This window comes from Erpetoichthys calabaricus, chromosome 10 (assembly GCF_900747795.2).
Source record: "Erpetoichthys calabaricus chromosome 10, fErpCal1.3, whole genome shotgun sequence".
Lineage (NCBI taxonomy): Eukaryota > Metazoa > Chordata > Cladistia > Polypteriformes > Polypteridae > Erpetoichthys > Erpetoichthys calabaricus.
The window spans coordinates 118,404,296-118,427,010 of record NC_041403.2 but is presented as its reverse complement, the minus strand read 5'-3'; the positions used below and the strand labels follow the sequence as shown (position 1 = coordinate 118,427,010).

The 22,715-nt window shown below is 38.1% G+C and overlaps 1 protein-coding gene across 1 annotated transcript in view; it reads left to right on the top strand.

Moving 5' to 3' along the window:
* LOC114659361 (cadherin-like protein 26) overlaps positions 1-22,715 on the top strand; it is a 111,473-nt gene that overhangs the window by 34,512 nt on the left and 54,246 nt on the right. Inside the window, exons 5-8 of the mRNA XM_028811804.2 lie at positions 3,226-3,373; positions 3,943-4,109; positions 5,217-5,345; positions 8,970-9,155. Coding sequence (XP_028667637.1) covers positions 3,226-3,373; positions 3,943-4,109; positions 5,217-5,345; positions 8,970-9,155 — 630 coding nt within the window. The remainder of the gene's footprint in view (positions 1-3,225; positions 3,374-3,942; positions 4,110-5,216; positions 5,346-8,969; positions 9,156-22,715) is intronic.

Sequence of the window (22,715 nt, the reverse complement as noted above, 5' to 3'; positions counted from 1 at the left end):
GAACATTATGCTGAAGAATTTGTTGATATTGGGTTGAATTCATCTGACCCTTGACTTTAACAAGGGCCCCAGTCCCTGAACTAGCCACACAGCCCCACAGCATGATGGAACCTCCACCAAATTTGACAGTAGGTAGCAGGTGTTTTTCTAGGAATGCGGTGTTTTTCTTCCGCCATGCAAAGCGCTTTTTGTTATGACCAAATAACTATACTTTTTGTCTAATCAATCCAAAGCACTTTGTTCCAAAATGAATCTGGCTTGTCTAAATGAGCATTTGCATACAACAAGTGACTCTGTGGCGTGAGTGCAGAAAGGGCTTCTTTCTCATCACCCTGCCATAGAGATGTTCTTTGTGCAAATCGCGCTGAATTGTAGAACGATGTACAGATACACCATCTGCAGCAAGATGTTCTTGCAGGTCTTTGGAGGTGATCCATGGGTTGTCTGTAACCATTCTCACAATCCTGCGCATATGCCGCTTCTGGCCTGCCAGACCTGGGTTTAGCAGCAACTGTGCCTGTGGCCTTCCATTTCCTGATTACATTCCTTACAGTTAAAACTGACAGTTTAAACCTCTGAGATAGCTTTTTGTAGCCTTCCCCTAAACCAGCTGTGCGCAACCTGCGGCCGTACGGCCGCATGCGGCCGTGGGCAAGGACTTTGGCGGCCGTGGACGTGTATATTAAAGTGTACGTAATGGCGGCCGTGCAGGTGTAGGGTCTCTGGACTCCAGCGAGTAAGGGGTCTCAACGCCGCGGAATCTTTGTCGGCCGGGTCGGTATGGTGACGCCGAAAGCCGATTTGCTTACTTGAATATTAAGTTCGGTTGAAATGGGCTGACACCCAGGAGTACATGTGAAGTCACGTGACTAGCGGCTAGCCAATATGGAACTGAGAAGGAAATGGGAGTGTACGCCTGTACGGCCTTGTGGCTAAGTCCATACACTGCCTATCGCCATTAGCAAACGGTCATCATATGTGCGAAGCAGCGTTTTCCAGAATGAAATATCTGAAAAACAAGTACCGAACCCGATTGGTAGACAGCAATCTAGAGTCTGGAATACGGCTAATGGTCTCCAGCGAGTCCCCTGACTTTGCAAGTCTGTCTGCAAACATGCAAGAGCAAGGAAGCCATTAATGGCGATGTTTTCCAAACTTCCTGAAACAATTGCTGTAAAGGTTTTTTGTCCTATATGACGTTTCGTAGACATTTTTTTACATATGTAGACCAGTAAATTGAATATTGTCAGATATATCATACTCTGTTTTAATGTGTAATCTGTAAATTTTTACATAAATCATAAAACATTATTAAGTTTACTTGGACTTACTGGCGGCCATTATTAAAGTAAAAAGTCTGTAGTGCGGCCGTTATTAAAGTAAAAAGTCTGTAGTGCGGCCGTCAATAGCAGAAAGGTTGCGCATGCCTGCCCTAAACCATGATACTCAATAATCTTTGTTTTCAGATCTTTTGAGAGTTGTTTTGAGAATCCCATGCTGTCACTCTTCAGAGGAGAGTCAAAGGGAAGCACAACTTGCAATTGATCACCTTAAATACCTTTTCTCATGATTGGACACACCTGTCTATGAAGTTCAAGGCTTAACGAGCTAATCCAACCAATTTGGTGTTGCAAGTAATCAGTATTGAGCAGCTACATACATTCAAATTAGCAAAATTACAAGGGGACCCAAATTTTTGCACAGTCAGTTTTTCACATTTGATTTAATTTTATACAGCTAAATACTGCTTCACTAAAAATCTTTGTTCGAAAAACACCTCAGTACTCAGATGTTCGTAGGAAATGAAAGACATACCACTGTTATCTTTTTTGTTGAAAGTAGAGTAAACTTTTTCATATGACTGTATATATATATATATATATATATATATATATATATATATATATATTCATCGTCTTCCATAAAGACATGTAAAATTCTACCTGTCTAAATCTCCTGCCAGAAAAATCTCCACTGAGATGGGCTTGAATTAGTTTGGTGAATATCAGAGGCAGAGACTTTAACTCCAATTTACTCTTAGGGTTGTTCTGTTTTCTTAGTTTCTACTCCCTTTCCACGCCACAACAAAATAATATTGCCGGTGAAGACACTGCTAATTTATTCATATACTTTCTTTTTGCTGTTTTATGTGTTATAAATTCTAATTTTTGATTAAGAACAGTTTTCATAGTTATTTTAGTTATATCATCGTGTTGCCTTTTTGGTATTGTCTCCTTGTGAATATGGTTTCTATGATGCTGGATGACTGCTATGCACATTGATATATAAGATGACTAGCATATGAATATAGTGTGTTCCAACATTGATTTCATTAATGGAGAGACTCTCATGAGAAACTAGTACCCAAGCAAATAAATTATCCATCCATTTTCCAACCCGTGGAATCCGAACACAGGGTCACGGGGGTCTGCTGGAGCCAATCCCAGCCAACACAGGACACAAGACAGGAACCAATCCCGGGCAGGGTGCCAACCTACCGCAGGATACACACAAACACACCCACACACCAAGCATACACTAGGCCCAATTTAGAATCACCAATCCACCTAACCTGCATGTCTTTGGACTGTGGGAGGAAACCGGAGCGCCCGGAGGAAACCCACGCAGACACAGGGAGAACATGCAAACTCCACGCAGGGAGGACCCAGGAAGCGAACCCAGGTCCCCAGGTCTCCCAACTGCGAGGCAGCAGTGCTACCCACTGCGCCACCGTGCCGCCGCAAATAAATTATTTAGAAAATATTAGTTTTGTGCTTTAAATTTAAATGAAAGAAAGAGGAATGTTAATATTTTGATCTTAAATAATGATAGCTTTCCTCACCTCAAAAGAAAGACTTAAACTCTGACACTTGGAAAAAAAATACTCATGATAGAACACTCTTCTATCATGACAATTACAAAAAGTTTGCTGTGGGTATGAACTTATTACATCATCACATTCTTTTCTACTGAGAAATGAATTTTGAGGAAATTATGCACTATGTTAAGTTAAGGTTTAGTACTGACACTTTTATCATTTTTATTTTCTTTTAGTTTAAGTCTTAAACCTGCTTGGATTTTAAAACATACAGAGGTTAAATGAAAATGTAAAATATCAGATATAAAAATTATAGAGGAATTCTTGTAATACTTTTATAGCCAAAAGATAACAGTATATAATTAAACAGATTTTTATGAATTAAAATATGGACTTTCCTTTTGTAGGTGCAGTTTGATGCTGCTGAGAGAAGAACAGGAAAAATCGTTGATGACTCTTTGGTATTCATTGTGCATGTTCAAGATAAGAATGACAATGCACCTAAATTCAAGAAACCATTGCAGAATATAAATCTGAAGGAAAGTACACCCGAAGGTATGAATTAGAAGTAAACATACTGTATACATTTCTTCTATTTGATTAAGTTTTAATTTTTTAACATTGACAATTCCCCATTTAATTATTAATACAGGTTTTGATTTCTTTTAAAGCAATTGGTAAGCTTAAAAAAAGTTCAGATATGATTATTTTTCAGTCTCAAATGTGCATGTTTTAAATATCTGAAGTGCATTTTTGAAAATTTCAGATTCTGAAAATTCTGCAGTCACTGAAGAAATATTGAGGATCAGCTGTTTAATGCGTTTTGGCATCTTTGACAGTATCTATTACCAGTATGTTGCTGAACAATTATGGAAAAAATAAAAAGAAAACAAACTTTATAAACAATATCATAGGCAGTGGGATAGGCCTTAGGGTAAGACAGTAGATTAATGCATCAAAACAACATATGAAACTGTTAAAAACTGAATGATTCAATGAGTAAGCTCACAGGAATTGTTGAATTTCCTGAGTCACCCTCTTGATTTATTTAGATAGTGTAATCCTAAAATATTCTATAGTCCCTTTCTAATCCTTTATATGTCTACATCTTCATAATTTTACAGGTAACATTGAAGTGATGGTTGAAGCTGATGACATTGATGATCATAGTACTCCAAATGCCAAAATCGTGTATTCTGTAGTGTCTCAGACTCCACATTCAACAACTGCTGTGTTTGGTGTCAATCCTACAAGTGGAATTATGACACTGAAAGGCTGTCTTGATTATCAGGTGTGCATAGCCTGGATTGAAATGTTTACGATTGTCAGTCATCACTAGTTCTTGGTGGTAATCCCTTGATTAGCAGTGCAGCATTTCATAAAAAAGTAAAGATGTATTTCCAACTAAATTAAAAATGTTGATTATGTCTGCAATCAGACCTGTAATTTTAGAGTTAAATGCGCCAGACTTTTTCGGTGCAGTTAATAATCACAATTAGATGATATTTTTTTATTAATAGATGAACTCAAAATGATATAAAACCAACAGTGACAACAATTTTTCTGTACTTCATGATAAAGTTGGATGTGCTGTACAGGCTATAATTTTTTGTAACAAGAACAACATTTATGTTCTTTAGTACATTTTCATACAAAGGGTGTAGCTCAGATTGCTTTACAAGATAACAAAGAAAGCAGACAAAAGTAGTAATCACTGACCAGCCTATAAAACAGCAAATAGAATTACATTTCATGGAAAGGAACCAATTTCTTTCTTCCCTTAGGGATATTTGCATGGTTACTGTTTGAGAACAGAATAGAAATAATACAGCAAGCATTATAGTTAAATTGTAATTTAATAGTAGTTTAGTGGTGACTCTGTGCAAGTCACAAAATCTGTCTGTATTTCAAATAAATATATATACTGTGTACCGTACTTGAAAGGGATTAGGAGTAGTGTTCATTATAGATGGATTAAGAAAAGACTACATAAATTAAAAGGTTGTTAGTTTTATTCAGTCTATAACTAAAACATTTGATAGAAGAATTAAGTACGCATTGAGGTTTACATTGCATTGCATTTTTTAAAAAAAAGTTCTAAAATTCTTGTGAAAAAGAAGTAAACAAAAATCACCTTATCACTTAAAAACACAATTTTGATGCCTTCTAAAGACAGAATGACAGAATGATATATAATTAGTATTCATTGCAAAAGTTACTGAACTGCTGAAGTTTGAATTTTTGAATTGCAATGCTCAATTGTGTTTTTTATTGTGGAACTTCTGTAGACAAGTGTTTTAAACTGGTAATATTACTCTTTACTGGTTTAGAATCTTCATCATTTTGATTTTGAAATTGGCAGACAATTAAATTTGACAAGGAATTATGTATGTTTCAGCAAGTCAAAACTTATCAAGTGGTTGTTCGAGCAGAAGACCAAGGAACACCCTCACTTTCATCCACGGCGACAGTCAACATCAATCTTGTGGACTCCAATAATAACCCTCCAGAAATTGTGAAAAAGAAGGTATGCATTTCAATGAATCTCTCAAATGCACAGAATTATAATGGTGTCTGTTGACAGATGGATACTCTATAAACCTGTATGATCCTTGAATTGAATCTATTCTGTTTCTTGCCAATAGTTGCAGAGGAAAGAGATAATAATGTACATTTAAAAAAGTAGGTATGGATTCTGAACATGCATATATTAAATTGTTATACTGTAGCAGTTTTCAGGGCAATTTTTTCCTTAAATATGTTGTGAAATGAATAGCCTTGACACACGCAAAAAGGTTTGGGGCATTCACTCATATATTGTCCTTGGCTGCAAAAGGGTTTTTGTACACCACTCATGCATTACTTCGAGTTCTCCATTGAACTGACTGGTGGAGGAAAGATAGCGGCTTTATAAGCCGAAAGGCGGAAGTGATGTCATCTAGCCGGAACCGGAAGTGACTTCAGTCTGGAGGCCGGCACCGGAAGTGTTGTTGAATCAGGCAAGTTTTCCCGTATTTGGCCAGTAGAGATAACAGAGGTAGGTTTAATGCACCCCACCACCCCCTGGCCTGGCGGGTAATTACCTCCACTTGCTTCACTCAGCTCACACCTAATAATAATAATAATAATAATAATTCATTACATTTATATAGCGCTTTTCTCAGTACTCAAAGCGCTCTCCACACAGGGAGAGTCACACATGTGTGATAATGTAGAGAAGGTTATTTGAGTATAGTACTGTAATATGTGCAATGTATATACTGTAAATGCAAAGGAATATACATAAGGCACCATTTAGAACAACACTTTTACACAGTTTTTTGTATGTTGCTGTCCTCACTCTGACAAAGCCTATCTCTGTATTGTGAGAAAGGTCCATCTTTTTTGTAATTGATGTAATCATGTGAAAATACCAAAAGGATTTGCCATTTATTGTTACTGTTTTTTTGTTTGGTAGAAGATGGTTAATGGACACTTCACTGCTGCCCTGGTTAGCTGAAGTAAATGTTACATGGGAGGCCAATTGGTACATTGGACTAGGCTGAGTGCTTCTTTATCTTTTTAATAAAAATGTGACCTACTGTTCAGTCCTTCAGTTGACACAAAACACACTATGAAACACACTGCAATAGATGAGAGGACAAAAAATATAGCATGCTGATGTCTCATGATAATTTCTCATCCGAACATAGGCCATGTGAAGGGTTTCCCTTATTCATTTTTATTTCCTTCAAAACATGATGTTATTTCCATGGAAATCTGTATACCCAAGGTCCTTATGATTGATCAGGTTTATTACTCCATGACTGGGCATATGATCACACATGGGCTCACCCAGGGCCCAGTGAACTACAGGGGTTGCAAATTAAATTAAAATATATAATTGTTTTTTTTTTTTTTTTTTGAAAGAGACATTCTTGCCTCTAGTCAGGCAGATTGAGTCCTCCTTGACCCAACTTGCGTTATCCCTCCGATAACTCATCTAACGCTTGACACAGTCATCCCTCTCAGGAGAGAAGTTGTGAGAAAAGCAGTTGCAGCAGGGCAAAAAGAATATGGGTTGTTGTAATGTAAAGGTCTAGAAGAGGAGAGCAACTTATATTTGTTACAATAGTGACAGTTCTTCAGCTCACCGAAACCAAATTAAATGGTGCAGATATGGTCTGATGTCCATTATGACAAGATGCTTGCTTTCCTTGCCCTTCTTGCATACCAAGGCATAATTCAAAGGCCAAAAATGTGCTGGTCAATAAAAAATTTACGTGAAATGAGTTAAATACAGCAGAACACAAGTGAAAACATTTCAGCTTAATTCTCAGGTGTTTGCATTTTGTTGACAATGACTTCATTGTCACTTTGCAGTAGAAGTGAGTAATACTGATGAGAGATCATTTTAAAACCGTTTCTTTCACACACTGATAGAAGGGATTTCAGCCATTTACATACCTGAAGAGAATGTTGTTGTTGATGAATCACTTGTGCTTTGGAAAGATTATCTAGATATATAGCAATAAACTTAATATGATTACAGAGTTGGCAGTTTTGTACAAAAAAAATGGTTTATCAGCTTGACAAAAGGGCAAATTCTTCTGATATGTTTTAATATTTGTATATTGTCAAAGTAAGACACAGGAAACATCAAAGGTTTGGGGTAGCCACCCGTATAATATCCCTGGCTGCAAAATGGGTATTTTCTTGTGAGATGTGAATGGTACAATGTCCAAAACAGAACTGATTTGAGTTTGGCTTTAAAGGCCATGACTGGAAGTGATGTCATCTGGACTGGAAAGTGACGACATCCATGGTGCTGGTACCGGAAAGTGACGTTTTCAATGGCGGCGGTACCTACTGAGATTTCCAGAGGATAATCTGCAGAGAATGGAAAGAGAAAGTTAGTGCAGCTCCCCACCCTCTGGTCTGGCATGGTACTACTATTATTTAAGCCCTCTAGCTGTCTCCCATCCATGTGTGTGGCAATATATTTATTTTTAGATTTTTTTTTTTTTTCTTCTTAATTTTACCTTCACAGCTGAAAATATTTCATACTGTGGAAATAATTTGGTTCCAGAATAATGTTTTTAAATATGTCTCTTTTCCTTTCTCCTCTCTGTTTTTGTTTTTAAAATTTGATAATGGCATTCGCTCTTTGCTGTGGGATCACTTGGTGTTTGTATTGTCTTTGGCAATGCATACTCTCCCTCACACTGTAGTTTTCCTGTGGTCCCCTCACATCAGCAAGGTGTGGCCCAAAAAATTAATCAAGGTTAACAACCACCCCCTTCAAGGTCACTGTTATCTAGGCATACAATCAAACATGGTTTTGTGTACTCTTTTAATTAATATATTCACTCTGTCTACAGTGCAATACCTTTGAAAGTAAAACACAGAATTTTAATAAATGCGATTAAAACAATTGTTCAATACAATATGTATTCTAATCTGAGAAGTTCTGTTTGCTGTCTATCCAGCTTTGCTTTTTCTTTCCTTTTAACAATACATGTCTAAGTAACATTCATCTGCATCTGCTTACTGTTTATGACCTGATTGGTAAAGATGGGTTTTAGTAAGCTGTTCCTGACTTGGTTTGCTTATTGTTCAAGAGGTCTTTTGCTGAGATGTAGAAGGAGAACAACATTTTCCCATTTTACTTCAAACAGTTAATCTGTCTTGCACGAGAAAGAAAGATTTTCTTTCATATTATCGTGTCCTCCTGAAAGGACACCTAAAAAATGAGAGATACATATGAGAGGATACTACTAAATGTTCAGATTTAATTATTGTATTATCTATATGTAACTATTGCATTTTTCTAAACCTTAACTAGAGGTGAGTTAGTTGTATGTATGAGTTTGCCATATGATAGAGGAAACCCATTGATACCCAAAGAAGGTATCGCAAGCAACAGCACACATTTTGTAGAGATAAGATAACAGCTGAAATTAAGTTATCCAGTAAAATTTAAAATTATCTTTCCAACTTTCTTCACTCTTGATTCTGTCAGCATATCAAACATTGCAAAATTGTTGTTCTTACATTCATAACATTATTTTTTCAGAAACTTCCCAGCTACTGTATTTATGTCTGAGAAAAGCATTAACACGTGTTTTAAAGCATGTCCACAGTAAATAATTATCTTTTTCAATTTTTACAGTATGTTGGGAATGTAAAGGAACGGGAATCTAATATAACCCTCTTGAGGATTGTTGTTGAAGATAAAGACACACCAAATACCCCTGCATGGAAAGCCAAATATAGCATTGTGCAGGGTAATGAAAACAACAATTACAAAATTGTGACTCACCCTGTAAGCAATGAGGGGATTCTTACAATCGTTAAGGTAAGTGTGCATAGGGACACTAGGTCAACAATTTAAAATACACATCAAGGTAATGGAAAAGGATTTTTAAAGTAGAAATAATTCTAATTGACTAAAAATATGTCATTTTATTTTATGAGGAGCCTGCAAACGTTTGTGTTAAATCCCCAGTTTCATCCTGAGATATTTAGCTGTAAACTTATGGAGAGTGTATTTTATGTTAATTCAGGCATTTTCTGATACATACTAAAAGGAATATAATCAACTTTATGTTTCATTTTGTAGACGTTGTAATTAACTTTGTTGGTGATGCAAAAGCTACCTCATCAATCCTGGAATTAGATACCAATCTGGGCACACTGTCTGTGTAAAGTTTGCATGTTCACCCATGCTGTTTTCTTGTGGTGCTATTTTGTTTCCTCCTAATAACAAAGATATGCAGGATAGGCTGCATGGTGACACAATATTTGTCCTTTATGAGTGAGTTTAGGTGTTTGTTTTAATTGTACCCTGTAATGGTTTCCTGTCCTTGGCAGATACGTGCCTTGTGAATCAGTCTGCCTTGATAGGCTTTAAGCACCCGCGACCATAAATGTAAATAAGAAAATTCAGAAAAATTTATATTTTAACTGTATAATCAATTGCAGGTATGCCAATAATCTTCTGCATCTATAAGAGATAGTATTTGGATTACATTGATAATAGCTATTCTGATTGTACTTTTAAGTGAAAATCAAATTGTCATTTATTCTAACTGTGCATTTCATATTAAAAGCTCAAAGCCAACTGGGCTAGAGTAAGAAAACACAAAGTTACAAGAGCTCATTACAACAATGGCCTTTATTTCTAAAATAAAATTGATGATATACATAAGAGACAGTTGTAATCTTTGTTTCTCTTTAATGTGCTGCACAGAAGAACAATCTCTTTACTATTCTTTATTATATTTTCTTGTTTATCTATGCATCCATTTTATAAACACACCTTTCCCAATTTAGAATTGTTTGAGCAGAATTTGAAGCAAAGAACAAAAACATCTGGAAAGGTCTCTCCCACACTCACTCACACATCCACATCCACACAAACTACTTAGGGCCACCAACAAACACTGTGGACTGTGGGAGGAAGAATAAATATACTGCTGGCCTGTTTTTCACAAAGTCAATGGAGCACACATAACCTGGTGACTTTTTCAAATTTAACGCCCTCAGACGGTCATCCTTAGTGGTATTCAAGATACCACTCAGCCCATTGGTGTAATGTCTTATGGTCAATTCATTACTGGTATTTAACTGCTTTCTTTTTTAAATTCTGTGGTTACCTTTAAGGGGGCATATTCTACTGAACCTTTCATACCTCTGTCTTTTGCTGCCTAGCATTAACTGGGAAAAGCCTGAACCAGAAGTGCAAATTCATGAAAAAATAAAAAAGCCAATCATTATTTTAGCAATGTAATATTGCACTGAAGTCTTCAAGCCCCATACTTAAGAATGCACAGCAACTTCAGTATCTGCCAACTAATTATTTATTTGTTTATTCCTCTCAAGAAAAGTTAATAAATTTGATTAAAGTAGCTGCATAATTAGATGAAAATTATATGAATGACTCAAATGGAGAGTTAAACCAGTAAGTTTAAAACAGAAAGTAGCCCTGTGTTTTAAATGAAAGAAAACAAAATCTGGAAAAGACAAAAGGGCAAGTAGGTAAAGAATTTTAAATAATCATCTTTTACAGATTACTCTTAGTGTAAGAGCCATTTCCTAGTTACATAAGATTCATAAATATTTTACTAGATGATAGTGCATAATCTATGGGAGGTTCCCATAACTCCCATCAGTTGAATTGAATTGGTATGTCCTAGCCATTTCTAACAGCTCTGACTAAACATTATTCTCACTTAGTGACCAGCCTTGCCATGTGTAAGGTGTAGAGGGCACATTGTTTTAAAACGTGCCCACGTGCCTTTTGAGTGTGTGAAGTAACATGTAAGTGCTGAGACGTACGTTTAAAGCTTACAGAAGAAGAAGTTAAGAACTTTTAAGTACAGAAAAAGCTAAAGTTTCTCAAGAAAAGCTAAGTTTAGAGAAGAAATATTTTACCTTTTTTTGCCTTTTATTCTACATGTGTAACAACTTCTTTCTTTATTCTTGTGTGGATTATTTGCCTTCAATTTTCACTAAATATTTTTTAAAAACAAACTTTTGGACTGAGAGATTTCTTTTGGCATGTGTTTTACCTGTGCTTGAACTTCCCGTATACTTCAGCGGCTACACTAAAGTTTAAAACCTGCCTAAGATTGAAAGCTTGAAAACTGCCTTGGATTAAAAGAAAGAAACCTGCATGTTCTAAGCCTGAAACCGGACTGGACGGAAGAAAACAACGACAACTTGAAAAGACTCGACAGGTACTTTTAATCTTTGTCTTTGATCGGAGTTGGACATTTGAAAATTTCTAGTGCTCCTTGCGAGACTGTATAAATTATCAAGGAGCTTAAATACATTATAAGACCGTCATGGCACCTGATTCCAGAAGCCAGAGGAAATATCAAACGCAGAACGGAAGTCTGAGTGGCGTGAGTGGAAGTCGTGTTGAATATGACATCACAAAGGACCATCTCCATGACAACAGAAGGCTTTTCAATTTACCAGCCAACCTTCAGTTGGGAATAGACTACAGATATGATCAATTATCTAATCTGATGAAGTACGTAAAGGATTTACAACAAAGGGAATATAACTGTAAAAAAATAGAATCAGTTATCAAGAATGAGCTCATCAACTTGAGATTGGAATACAAAAGGTTAAATGATGAATTTTTATCCATCCAGAGCAACGAAGATACACAGAAAATGATACAAAAGGATTTTGATGCTAAAATGAAAACTTTTTGTACATTTTTGGGAAATACAATGGATTGGGGTATGGAAGTATGCCAAAATAAAAGCCTCAACCAGCAACCTGACATTTCTGCTAACCAATTCAGGGATTACAGAACGAAAGATGACATTTCCCCTGCAGTTAAGGACTTCCAAATCTCTGCAAAAACTAAAAGTCGTGCAAGTTCAACGGCTACTTCAGTTAGTGCCCTCAGATCTCAAGAGGCAGATCATGCTGTGCTGTTGATTAAACTACAGAAACAAAAAAAGACAACAGGCTCTAGATATGGAAGAGATGCAGATGAAAGCCAAAAGAGAACTTGAAGAAACACAGTTAAAAGCTAAAAGAAATCAATTGGTGTTGGAAGCAGCTATCACAGAATTCAATGCAAAATTTAGAGCTCTTAAAGGACGCAATCACGGTCCAGATAAACCAAATACTTATAATGTTCCTCGGAAACCAAATGTGAGAAATTAAAAGCCACATGATACAAGTATTTGTAACTTTCCGTGTAAAAACCGCTTTATGATCAGCAAAATAAAGCACCAGCACCTCCTCAACAACCGCTTTATGATCAACAAAATAAAGCTGCAAAGATCGAAAGTAAAGAAGAAAGCAGACCAGGACTCGTCGATAAAGTGAACTTTCTGGAGGAACAAACATCTACTTTGGATCCCGTGTATGGCTCAGCTCTACAAAAGCATACCTTCAAGAAGGAAAAGGACAGGACTGATCAAGAGAAGTACCCTTCTAAAGGCATCCCGAGCAGTTCTGCTACAAACTTTTCTGCTGCTGACGAAAAAAGGGATGCAGACACCTCAGTCAAAAAGGTGGAGATGGCTGGATGTACAAGCAGTAAGCACTGTCTTTTTTGCAATGAAAAATACAATTTTGATGAATGCAGTGCAATTCAGAAAATAACTTATGAAAGTAGAATTGACTTTTTGAATTCCAAAGGCTTATGCTTTAAGTGCCTTAAACAAGAACATTTTAGTAAAGACTGTGAAGAAAAAATTACCCTAGGTTCTTGTCTATAAGCCGGACTCGTGTATAAGCCGGAGACCAAAAATCATACGAATTTTTAAAATAAAATCTTATCATAGATAAGCCGGACTCATGGATAAGCCGAACGTACTATAACCTATAACTAATAGAAGGGACGGAGGTCAGTGGTCTTACTCGCACCCATTTAATTTCTTTAAGGGGGGAGAGAGTGTGAGATATTGGCGTCTCTCTCACTCCCCGCATGGCGCGGTTGGAGCGGCCGGAGCGCGTTCTTTCTGCTCTGGGCGTCGCCGAGTCAACACGCACGCGTAGCGGTCATTTAAATTGTGATTTTATATGTAAGCATATTTAAATATATATCGCGGATTTTTTGCTGGTTCGCGGATTTCTGCGGATAATGGGTCTTTTAATTTCTGGTACATGCTTCCTCAGTTGGTTTGCCCAGTTGATTTCATACAAGGGACGCTATTGGCAGATGGCTGAGAAGCTAGATTGCTTACTTTTCTCTCTCTCTTGCGCTGACTATCTGTGATCCTGACGTATGGGGATTGAGCAGGGGGGCTGTTCGCACACCTAGACGATACGGACGCTCGTCTAAAAATGCTGAAAGATTATCTTCACGTTGCTATCTTTTGTAAAGCTGATTCCTGAAAAGACATGATGCACAGTGCTTCGCATACTTAAAAGCTCGAAGGGCACGTATTGATTTTTGACTGAAAAACAAACTCTGTCTCTCTCTCTCTCTCTCTCTCTCCCTGCTCCTGACGGAGGGGGTGTGAGCTGTCGCCTTCAACAGCTTTGTGCCGCGGTGCTTCGCATACTTAAAAGCCAAACAGCACCATTGATTTGTTTGCTAGAGATTGTTTTCTCTATCTATGTGACATTCTGTGCTCCTGACACACACTCCTTTGAAGAGGAAGATATGTTTGCATTCTTTTAATTGTGAGACAGAACTGTCATCTCTGTCTTGTCATGGAGCACAGTTTAAACTTTTGAAAAAGAGACAAATGTTTGTTTGCAGTGTTTGAATAACGTTCCTGTCTCTCTACAACCTCCTGTGTTTCTGCGCAAATCTGTGACCCAACCATGACAATATAAAAATAACCATATAAACATATGGTTTCTACTTCGCGGATTTTCTTATTTCGCGGGTGGCTCTGGAACGCAACCCCCGCGATGGAGGAGGGATTACTGTATAAGCCGGGCTTATGTATAAGCCAATATTCTATTTTTTCATTTTCACAACTTTTTTCCTTAGATAAGCAGCGGCTTATAGACAAGAACTTAGGGTAAACGCCAAATATGCTCTCATTTACATCCAGTCATTCTGCATATGAATAAGGAAATAGATAATGATGATAAAGCCACACCTCCTAAAAAGGAGAACGCCATGTCGGAAAAGAAGAACATTTCTTCTTCCCATATTTCTGTGGAACCACTAGAGACTTGTACTGCTACCGGGGCCGGTAAAGAGTGTGTCTTAGCTGTGACTCCAGTTCAAGTTAAGTCTGAAACGAGTGAAAAATTTGTAGAAACATATGCTCTAATAGACTCTGGCAGCTCAGCTACATTTTGTACAGAAAGTTTGCAAGAGCAGTTAAATCTTTCTGGAAGAAAGTCTCACATCTACATCAGCACTGAAGAAAGGGACACAGTAAATAGACAGAAATTAGTGAAGTGTACAGACTCAATGGAGTTACATGTCTGGGGGGTAGAAGAAAGCACATTTTTTGATTTACCAGAAGTGTACACAGTGAACATTATACCTGTGTATAAGGAGAACATCCCTATACAAGAAGATGTAAAGAAATGGTCTTATCTAAAAGACGTGCATTTACCCCAGATAAATGCTGACCAAAGCAATAATATTGTACTCACAATTCTATTATTAATATTATTGTTAATAGGTACAAATGCTCGTAAAGTCATGGAGCTATGGCAAATTATGCATAGTGAAGGTGAAGGACCTTATGCAGCAAGAACAGTTCTGGGATGGATTGTTAACAACCTAATAAAGGGGTCAGACAAAGAAAGACTGCAAAATTATTTAGTCAATCATGTGACAATAACGAAGGTAGAACAAATGTTACTCCAGCAATACAATATAGACTTTCCAGAATGCAGCTGTGAGGAAAAGGAGGAAATGTCACAGGAGGACATTAAATTCATGTGCATAGCTTCAGATTCTGCCAGACTAGTGGATGGACACTATTGAGTTAATCTGCCTTTTGAAGATGAGACACTTAAAGTGCCAAACAATCACTGCATTGCAGAACAACGTATTATTGGACTCAAAAGGAAACTTACAAAGTATATAACATTCCATGAGGATTACAAAATGTTTATGAAAGACATTTTAGACAAAGGATATGCCATTAAGGTACTCACTGAACAGCTGACCCTCAAAAGGGAAAGAGTGTGGTACATTCCCCACCATGGAGTATATCATACAAAGAAAAATAAAATCAGAGTGGTTTTTGACTGTACAGCCACTTACAGAGGGTTTTCTCTAAATGAACAGTTTCTGAAAAGACCTGATTTAACTAATACCCTCATTGGAGTTCTTACAAGATTCAGAGAGGAGCCAATTGCTCTCATGGCAGATATTAAATCAATGTTTTATCAAGTGAAAGTTCCAGATGAAGACACTGATCTTTTTCGTTCCCTGTGGTGGCCTGAAGGTAATCTAAACAATGGACTAGAGGAATACAAAATAACAGTGCATCTTTTTGGTGCTACTTCATCACCCAGTTGTGCCTGTTATGCCTTGTGAAGAACAGCAGAGGATGCAAGAGGCACAGCTCCAGAGGAAGCAGTTAACACTGTGCTGCATAACTTCTATGCTGATGACTGTTTAAAGTCAGTTGCTACAGAAGAACAAGCCATAAAATTGGCCAAAGAGCTTCAAGCCCTGTTCTTAAAGGAAGTATTTTATCTTATGAAATGGATAAGTAATAGCAGAGCAGTCTTGTTGTCCATTCCTGAAGAAGACACGGCAATAGATCAAAAGGACTTAGACTTAAGCCATGATTTGTTACCAGTTGAAGAGCCTTCGGTGTTCAATGGTGCACACAGACTGATAGTTTCAAGATCCAGGTAAAGCTGCAAGATAAGCCTCCTACGACACGTGGTATTCTGTCAGTGGTCAGTTCAATATACAGTGCATCTGGAAAGTATTCACATCGCATCACTTTTTCCACATTTTGTTATGTTACAGCCTTATTCCAAAATGGATTAAATTCATTTTTTTCCTCGGAATTCTACACACAACACTCCATAATGACAACGTGAAAAAAGTTTACTTGAGGTTTTTGCAAATTTATTAAAAGTAAAAAAATTGAGAAAGCACATGTACATAAGTATTCACAGCCTTTGCCATGAAGCTCAAAATTGAGCTCAGGTGCATCCTGTTTCCCCTGATCATCTTTGAGATGTTTCTGCAGCTTAATTGGAGTCCACCTGTGGTAAATTCAGTTGGTTGGACATGATTTGGAAAGGCACACACCTGTCTATATAAGATCCCACAGCTGACAGTTCATGTCAGAGCACAAACCAAGCATGAAGTCAAAGGATTTGTCTATAGACCTCCGAGATAGGATTGTCTCGAGGCACAAATCTGGGGAAGGTTACAGAAAAATTTCTGCTGCTTTGAAGGTCCCAATGAGCACAGTGACCTCCATCATCCGTAAGTGGAAGAAGTTCGAAACCACCAGGACTCTTCCTAGAGCTGGCTGGCCATCTAAACTGAGCAATCGGGGGAGAAGGGCCTTAGTCAGGGAGGTAACCAAGAACCCAATGGTCACTCTGTCAGAGCTCCAGAGGTCCTCTGTGGAGAAAGGAGAACCTTCCAGAAGGACAACCATCTCAGCAGCAATCCATCAATCAGGCCTGTATGGTAGAGTGGCCAGACGGAAGCCACTCCTTAGTAAAAGGCACATGGCAGCCCTCCTGGAGTTTGCCAAAAGGCACCTGAAGGACTCTCAGACCATGAGAAAGAAAATTCTCTGGTCTGATGAGACAAAGATTGAACTCTTTGGTGTCAATGCCAGGTGTCACGTTTGGAGGAAACCAGGCACCGCACATCACCAGGCCAATAACATCCTTACAGTGAAGCATGGTGGTGGCAGCATCATGCTGTGGGGATGTTTTTCAGCGTCAGGAACTGGGAGACTAGTCAGGATAAAGGGAAAGATCACTGCAGCAATGTACAGAGACATCCTGGATGAAAACCTGCTCCAGAGCACTCTTGACCTCAGACTGGGGTGACGGTTCATCTTTCAGCAGGACAACGACCCTAAGCACACAGCCAAGATATCAAAGGAGTGGCTTTAGGACAACTCTTTGAATGTCCTAGAGTGGCCCAGCCAGAGCCCAGACTTGAATCCGATTGAACATCTCAGGAGAGATCTTAAAATGGCTGTGCACCGACGCTTCCCATCCAACCTGATGGAGCTTGAGAGGTGCTGCAAAGAGGAATGGGCGAAACTGGCCAAGGATAGGTGTGCCAAGCTTGTGGCATCATATTCAACAAGACTTGAGGCTGTAATTGCTGCCAAAGGTGCATCGACAAAGTATTGAGCAAAGGCTGTGAATACTTATGTACAGGTGATTTCTCAGTTTTTTTATTTTGAATAAATTTGCAAAAACCTCAAGTAAACTTTTTCACGTTGTCATTATGGGGTGTTGTGTGTAGAATTCTGAGGAAAAAAATGAATTTAATCCATTTTGGAATAAGGCTGTGACATAACAAAATGTGGGAAAAGTGATGCGCTGTGAATACTTTCTGGATGCGCTGTACAATCTACTTGAATTCTTAGCACCAGTCATATTGCCTGCTAAGCTTATTCTAAGAGAACTGTGTAAAGATAAAAATGCGTGGGATCAAGAAGTGGAGGTTAGGCATGTCCGGCAATGGAAAAAGTGGATGGACGATATGCAGCTACTTGTGGATTACAATGTAAACAGGTGCATTAACCTGCCTGGATTTGGTCACATAATTTCTGCACAAATGCATCATTTTGGAGATGCTTCAGAAAGCAGGTATGGTACTGTTTCCTACCTCCTCCTGACTAATAAAGAACATAAGAGACATTGTTCATTTATAATGGGGAAATCAAAAGTGGCACCACTAAAACCAGTCACTATATTAAGGTTAGAAATTACAGCAGCAGTGGTAGCAGTCAAAATAGACAAAATGTTAAAACAAGAACTACAAATTCCCCCGCAAAAGTCAATCTTTTGGACTGACAGCACCACTGTACTAAGGTACATTGCAAATGAAAGTGCACACTGCAAAACTTTTGTTGCCAGCAGAATCGCAGTGATAAGAGAGCACTCACGACCCTCGCAATGGAGGTATGTAGCATCTGCACAAAATCCTGCGGATCAGGCATCAAGAGGATTGACAATAGAAAGCTTCATTAAAAGTAAAACTTGAATATAAAGCCCAAATTTCCTGCTACAGCCAGAGCATGAATGGCCTAAGACAGGGGTCCCCAACCCCCGGTCCGTGGCCCACTACCGGTCCGCAGCCGTCTGACAGCCGGGCCGCGAGAGAACTGCCGGCAATGGCGACTCACTCAGACTTTTCAGAACGCTTGGCGGGCGGGGCTTTGCAGCGGCGCAGAGAGAGGAGAGAGACCGAGGTGTGAGAGTATTAAAACAAAGTATTTTTATGGTCCCGATAGTTTCCCCATATGACGCGAGTCTATAGAAATCACGCTACTATGAAGTACATTCAACAGATGCTTTCATTACAACGAAGTGACCTTGAAATGCCTGAATGAATCATCCACAGAGCAGTTAGATCTGTGGTTGCAGCTCAGATGTGCACATTTGCACAACGATCCCCAAACAGAAACATTGTAAAAAAAATTCTTTCTTCGAACTTTCCTCGTACTATATTTTTTTTTTTTGCTGTTTTTTTTTTCTGTGGTTTTCAGTGATACCTTTTGCTTATTGCTTGTCAACATTTGAAAAACATCCATTGGAATTTAACTCATTGTCACCCTCCTATAGAAATGGCAGACACGAAAAAAACGATAACAGTGTTAATGTTTGTGATGTGCAGTCTGTTGGAATGGCAAATGCAAAGCATATGTCTTTGTTATATGCAAAAAAAGAAGAAAAATCTCAGATTGCAAACGTATGCGAACTGCTTAATAACTTTAATAATAATAGAAATGTTATGTAAATTATGTATAAAACTGCCCCCCCCCAACCATATCCCCCCCCCCCCAACCCTCCCGACCGGTCCGTGGAAAAATTTGCATCTAATAAAGTGGTCCTTGCTGTCAAAAAGGTTGGGGACCACTGGCCTAAGAGACCGGATGAAGTGGACCTGTCTATTAGCGATGATCCAGAAATCAAAAGGTGTGTAGTAAATTTTGCAAGTGTAGAAGAAAAATTTGAACCAGTTGAAAGACTTGTGGAGTACTATTCAGAATGGTTCAATTTAAGAAAGCAGCAGTATGGTTCCATAGGTTCAAAGAAATGCTACTGTGTCTGAAAGAAGAGAGAAAGGCAATTCAATATAGTCAGTCAATCTGGACACAGCCCAAAAAAACAAAAAACACTAATCACAGAACATATGAAGGAATACAAATCAACAATGAGGCTGAAGCCACTGTCTCTAGATGATTTGTCTAAAGCAGAAGAACTTATTCACCTCAGCCAACTACACGCTTACCCAGAGAAAGTTAAAGCCTTGCGTAAAAATCAGCATGTAAAGAAAGGTAGTAAAATCATCAAACTGGACCCAGTACTGCAAGAAGGAATATTGAGAGTTCAAGGAAGACTCAGCAAATGTGCTATGCCAGAAGAGACAAAACACCCTGCAATCATTCATAAAAACTCACATATTGCTACTCTCATAATCCGACACCTTCACCAAGAACATAGACACTGTGGACGTAACTACCTGTTAGCACAGTTACGTTAGAAATATTGGATTCCTCAAGCAAACTCAGCTATCAGAAAAATAATTTCAAAGTGCACAATGTTCAGAAGATACAATGCGAAAGCAGGTGAGCAAAAAATGTCAGATTTGCCAGAAGATCGCCTAGAACCCAACCAACCACCTTTCACTAATGTTGGAGTCGATTATTTTGGTCCTTTTCAAGTCAAAAGAGGGCGAAGTCTGGTCAAGAGGTACGGAGTAATCTTTACTTGTTTAACAACCAGAGCTGCGCACATAGAGATAGCACATAGCTTAGACATTGATTCCTGTATCCAAGCCTTACACCGATTAATGTGCAGAAGAGGTCAAATTAAAATCATTTGCTCAGATAACGGAACAAATTTTGTCGGAGCAGAAAGAGAGCTATGAGAAGCTTCTAAAAATTTGGAACACAAAAAAATAGGCAACGCTATGATGTGAAAAGAAATCAAATGGATTTTCATTCCACCATCAGCCTCTCATCAAGGTGGAGTGTGGGAAAGACAAATCAGAAGCATGCAAAAGATTTTAAATTCAACACTAAACCAACAAACACTTGATGATCAAAGTCTTCATACAATGATGTGCAAATTGGAATCAATAACAGTCCCCTTACAAAGACATCAGATGATCCAAATGATTTGGAACCACTCACACTCAATCACTTGCTGTTAATGAAGACACAACCCTATATGCCACCTGAACTCGTTTCAGAAAATGAACAATACTCTCGAAGACGCTGGAAATAAATTCTATACATGGCAGAATTTGTTTTGGAAAAGATGAACTAAAGAGTATTTGCCAATACTTCAAGAATGTCAAAAATGGTTCACACCAAAACGAAATGTAGAAACCAGCACACTGGACAGACCTGTGAACAAACTGTGCCTGATCCAGGAAGCAGCAAATGATTGAAATGATTAATTTTTCTTTCTCACATGCTTAATTTTAATTGTTTCTTAAGTTTCTTAAGTTAGGTTTAAGTTCAGTAAAGAAGTGAAGGCTCTTACTAAGTAATGTTAAAGTAATTGATTTCTGCCCTAGCATAAACAATTAGGGGCCAGATGTGTAAGAGCCATTTCCTAGTTACATAAGATTCATAAATATTTAACTAGATGATAGTGCATAATCTATGGGAGGTTTCTATAACCCCCATCAGTTGAATTGAATTGGTATATTCTAGCCATTTCTAACAGCTCTGACTAAACATTATTCTCACTTAGTGACCAGCCTTGCCATGTGTAAGGTGTAGAGGGCACATGGTTTTAAACCGTGCCCACGTGCTTTTTGAGTGTGTGAAGTAACATGTAAGACAACGCGCTTATTTAAGTGCTGAGCCATATGCTTAAAGCATACAGAAGAAGAAGTTAAGAACTTTTAAGTACAGATATAACTAAAGTTTCTCAAGAAAAGCGAAGTTTAGAGAAGATATATTTTTCCTTTTTTTTGCCTTTTATTCTACGTATGTAACAACTTCTTTCTTTATTCTTGTGTGAATTATTTGCCTTTAATTTTCATTAAATATTTTTAAAAAACTAACTTTTGGACTGAGAGTTTTATTTTGGCACGCGTTTTACCCGTGCTTGAACTTGCCTTATACTTCTGCGGCTACACTTAGATTCAAATAACTGGACAGTTTGAAGTCTGTAACACTAACACTATAAATAGAGATAGCGATTGTTGTAGTTTGAGAATATGGACAGCCCTGAATCTCTGTATGTTTGAGAAAGTTTAGGCTTGTTTTTGTGCTCTCAACATCCCATATTGATAAAGTTTTTGGATGTGACATTAACTGCACAATTCTAATACCAAGGGGGACATTTGGGTGTACAATTATTGGAAACTAGAAGCAGCACCAGGAGACAAAAATTCAGTCTGTTTTGGTGTTTCTTTCTCTCTATGTGCCACTAATAATAAAATTAATTCTTTGTATTTATATAGCACTTTTCTCACTACTCAAAGCGCTCAGCAATTGCAGGTTAAGGGCCTTGCTCAAGGGCCCAACAGAGCAGAGTCCCTTTTGGCATTTATGGGATTCGAACCGGCAACCTTCCGATTGCCAGTGCAGATCCCTAGCCTCAGAGCCACCAGGTGTCACTGTCATTTAAACTGCAATTAAAAGAAAAGAAAAAAAGCCCAAAGGGACAAATAGGGTCAACGTTATGGAGCAGGACATAGCCTATGGTCTTCCTCTGATCAAATGAAGGAGGTGTATAAATTTTGGCAATGTAGATTTGTATGCCAGACATATTTGTGGTTAAACCTTAGAGCTTCACACTGTGCTTAAGAAAACTAATTTTTGTTTCTTGGTTTTGCCCTAATCTTGGAATGTTTCCTTCCCTTTTAAGAAATTTTAGTTTTAACAAGAATTTCTGGCTTTTTACTCATTTTTGTTTTATATTATTGTCTGGCAAGTTCATCTAAAAGACAGACTTCTTCTTCTTTCGGCTGCTCCCATTAGGGGTTACCACAGCGGAACATCTTCTTCCATATCTTTCTGTCCTCTGCATCTTGTTCTGTTACACCCATCACCTGCATGTCCTCTCTCACCACATCCATAAACCTTTGCTTAGGCCTTCCTCTTTTCCTCTTCCCTGTCAGCTCTTTACTTAGCCTCCTTCTCCCAATATACCCAGCATCTCTCCTCTGCACATGTCCAAACCAAAGCAATCTCGCCTCTCTGACTTTGTCTACCAACCGTCCAACTTGAGCTGACCCTCTAATGTACTCATGTCTAATCCTATCCATCCTCATCACACCCAG